The sequence below is a fragment of the Pristiophorus japonicus genome, chromosome Y, assembly GCF_044704955.1.
Source record: "Pristiophorus japonicus isolate sPriJap1 chromosome Y, sPriJap1.hap1, whole genome shotgun sequence".
NCBI lineage: Eukaryota > Metazoa > Chordata > Chondrichthyes > Pristiophoridae > Pristiophorus > Pristiophorus japonicus.
In genome coordinates, this window is record NC_092011.1 from 37,708,747 (window position 1) to 37,712,277 (window position 3,531).

General features: G+C 52.3%; 1 protein-coding gene across 1 annotated transcript in view; it reads left to right on the forward strand.

Annotated features, from left to right (window-relative positions):
- Nucleotides 1-715: 715 nt before the first annotated feature.
- Nucleotides 716-3,531, forward strand: part of LOC139241087 (nck-associated protein 5-like) — a 50,197-nt gene continuing 47,381 nt past the window's right edge. Inside the window, exon 1 of the mRNA XM_070869776.1 lies at nucleotides 716-853. Coding sequence (XP_070725877.1) covers nucleotides 716-853 — 138 coding nt within the window. The remainder of the gene's footprint in view (nucleotides 854-3,531) is intronic.

The window sequence follows — 3,531 nt, forward strand, 5'->3', positions numbered from 1 at the left end:
AGAAAAAATAGAAAAGTAAATTATTATTTAAATGGAGAGAGTTGGTGAGGCCACACCTGGAGTACTGCGTGCAGTTTTGGTCTCTGTATTTACGAAAGGATATACTTGCTTTGGAGGCAGTTCAGAGAAGGTTCACTCGGTTGATTCCGGAGATGAGGGGGTTGACTTATGAGGAAAGGTTGAGTAGGTTGGGCCTCTACTCATTGGAATTCAGAAGAATGAGAGGTGATCTTATCGAAACGTATAAGATTATGAGGGGGCTCGACAAGGTGGATGCAGAGAGGATGTTCCCACTGATGGGGGAGACTAGAACTAGGGGGCATGGTCTTAGAATAAGGGGCCGCCCATTTAAAACTGAGATGAGGAGGAATTTCTTCTCTCAGAGGGTTGTAAATCTGTGGAATTCTCTGCCCCAGAGAGCTGTGGAGGCTGGGACATTGAATATATTTAAGGCGGAGATAGACAGATTCTTGAGCGATAAGGGAGTGAAGGGTTATGGGGAACGGGCGGGGAAGTGGAGCTGAGTCCATGATCGGATCAGCCATGGTCGTATTAAATGGCGGAGCAGGCTCGAGGGGCCGAATGGCCGACTCCTGCTCCTGTTTCTGATGTTCTTATGTAAATGTCTGATTCGAACGCTCGGGTGTCAGAGTCCACCCCCCTGCCCTTCCCCCACACTGACCGTGTTCTTTCCCACGTGTCGATACAGGTTCCGATGTCGGAGGAGCGGTATAATCCAAAGCCTCGCGCTCCGCAGGAGGGGTCGGAGAGGGATGGAGGGCCTCCGGAGCTGGTGGAGCGAGAACGGGATGGCAGGTCCCCGGAACTGATTGACAGACTCCGCTCACTGGAGGTAAAGTAAAGGGGAGTCGTGTTTGACAAATCTAGTCGAGTTTTTTTGAGGATGTAACTCGCAGGGTAGATAAAGGGGGAACCATTGGATGTAGTATATTTGGATTTCCAAAAGGCGTTCGATAAGGTGCCACGTAAAAAGGTTATTAAAGGCAAGATAAGGGATTGGAGGTAATATATTTTTAATGTATGCACCTGCGAGTATGCTCACGGGTTTGTAGAGCTGTTGAATCTCCGTGCCTTTCAGTTCTGCGCGCGGAGGGAGGGGTTTCCTGTACGGGCTGCTCCTGGACACTCTCCACCTTGCCATCCTCGTCTGCCGTCCGGACACGCCATGGCGTGCCATCTTGCCGTCCGGAGGAGGTGGGGGTCCCCGATGGAGTGCTCTCTACGCGGGAGCCCTCCCGTTATTTATTGGGGAACTTGGCCTGGAGGGTGGTGCACGGGGCAGTCCCCTGCAATCGGTTTTTAAGTCGGTTCACGGACTCCCGGGCCGCCTGCAATTTCTGCGGTCTGGAGGAGTCCGTGTTCCACGTGTGTGTTCGGTGTGTGAGGTTGCAGCCCCTCTTCCAATATTTGAAGAGGGGCTGCTCCTCAAATTCTGGCTGCACTTCAGTCCCACACTCCTGATCTTTGGGCACCCTGTGCGGAGGGGAGCGGGCAGGTCCGAGGGCCTCCTCGTAGGACTGTTCCTGGGCACGGCCAAGGGGCCCATCAGCCGGTCCAGGCAGCGGGCGGTCGAGGGGGTCGTTCAGCCCCGACTGCCTGCCTCTCTTCCGCGGTTACATCCGAGCCAGGGTGTCCCTGGAGATGGAGCACGCGGTGTCCACCGGTACGCTTGCGGCCTTCCGCGAGAGGTGGGCGCCGGAGGGACTGGAGTGCATCATCACCCCCGGGAACAGAATTATAATTTGATTTGGCAAAGTTGCATTGTAACTTTGTGGGTTCTACTGCCCTGACCAACAGGTGCACTTGATTTAAAGTTATATTTAAAATAGTTGTAGAGCTGTTGAGTTGGGAGGGGCTTAGCCAGTCACGTGATGTCCCCAAGACTCAATAAAACCCCAGCCAGTTGGGTTCGGGGGATCCACAATGGGGGCAGGTGGTTGTGAGCCTGGTGCATGAACCGGTAATGTTTCATGTGATTGTTAAACCTTTGTTAGTAAACCAACTAGTTCTTAATCGCAATGTGTTGCTGTGGATTCTTAAGCTAAGAACCCATGAAGCAAATACATTACAGTATTACACGGATTGAGGATTAGTTAATGGTCAGAAAACAGAGAGTAGGGATAAACTGGTCCTTTTCAGGTTGGTAGGCTGTAACTAGTGGGGTGCCGCAAGGATCAGTGCTGGGACCTCAGCTATTTACAATCTATATTAATGACCTAGATGAAGGGACCGAATGTAATGTATCCAGGTTTGCTGATGATACAAAGCTCGGTGGGACAGTAAGCTATGAGGAGAACAGAGTCTGCAAAGGGATATAGATCGACTGAGTGAGTGGGCAATAAGGCCGCAGATGGAGTATAATGTGGGGAAATGTGAGGCTATTCACTTGGGTAGGAAGAATACAAAATCAGAATATTTTTTAAATGGTGAGAAACGTTTAAATGCTGGTGTTCAGAGAGACTGGGATGTCCTTGAGCAAGAATGGCCTCCTTCTGTGCTGTAACCGTTCCACGATAGATTTTTGGGACACCGAGGGAATCAAGGGATCGGTCAGGACGTGGAGTTGAGGTCAAAGATCAGCCGTGATTTAAGGGGGAGATAGACAGATTTTTGAGCGATAAGGGAGTGAAGGGTTATGGGGAGCAGGCGGGGAAGTGGAGCTGAGTCCATGATCAGATCAGCCATGGTCGTATTAAATGGCGGAGCAGGCTCGAGGGGCCGAATGGCCAACTCCTGCTCCTAATGTAACAGGCTCGAGGGGCCGAATGGCCGACTCCTGCTCCTAATGTAACAGGCTCGAGGGGCTGAATGGCCTCCTCCTGTTCCTAATGTAACAGGCTCGAGGGGCTGAATGGCCTCCTCCTGTTCCTAATGTAACAGGCTCGAGGGGCTGAATGGCCTCCTCCTGTTCCTAATGTAACAGGCTCGAGGGGCTGAATAGCCTCCTCCTGTTCCTAATGTAACAGGCTCGAGGGGCTGAATGGCCTCCTCCTGTTCCTAATGTAACAGGCTCGAGGGGCTGAATGGCCTCCTCCTGTTCCTAATGTAACAGGCTCGAGGGGCTGAATGGCCTCCTCCTGTTCCTAATGTAACAGGCTCGAGGGGCTGAATGGCCTCCTCCTGTTCCTAATGTAACAGGCTCGAGGGGCTGAATGGCCTCCTCCTGTTCCTAATGTAACAGGCTCGAGGGGCTGAATGGCCTCCTCCTGTTCCTAATGTAACAGGCTCGAGGGGCTGAATGGCCCCCTCCTGTTCCTAATGTAACAGGCTCGAGGGGCTGAATGGCCTCCTCCTGTTCCTAATGTAACAGGCTCGAGGGACTGAATGGTCTCCTCCTGTTCCTAATGTAACAGGCTCGAGGGGCTGAATGACCTCCTCCTGTTCCTATTGTAACAGGCTCGAGGGGCTGAATGGCCTCCTCCTGTTCCTAATGTAACAGGCTCGAGGGACTGAATGGTCTCCTCCTGTTCCTAATGTAACAGGCTCGAGGGGCTGAATGACCTCCTCCTG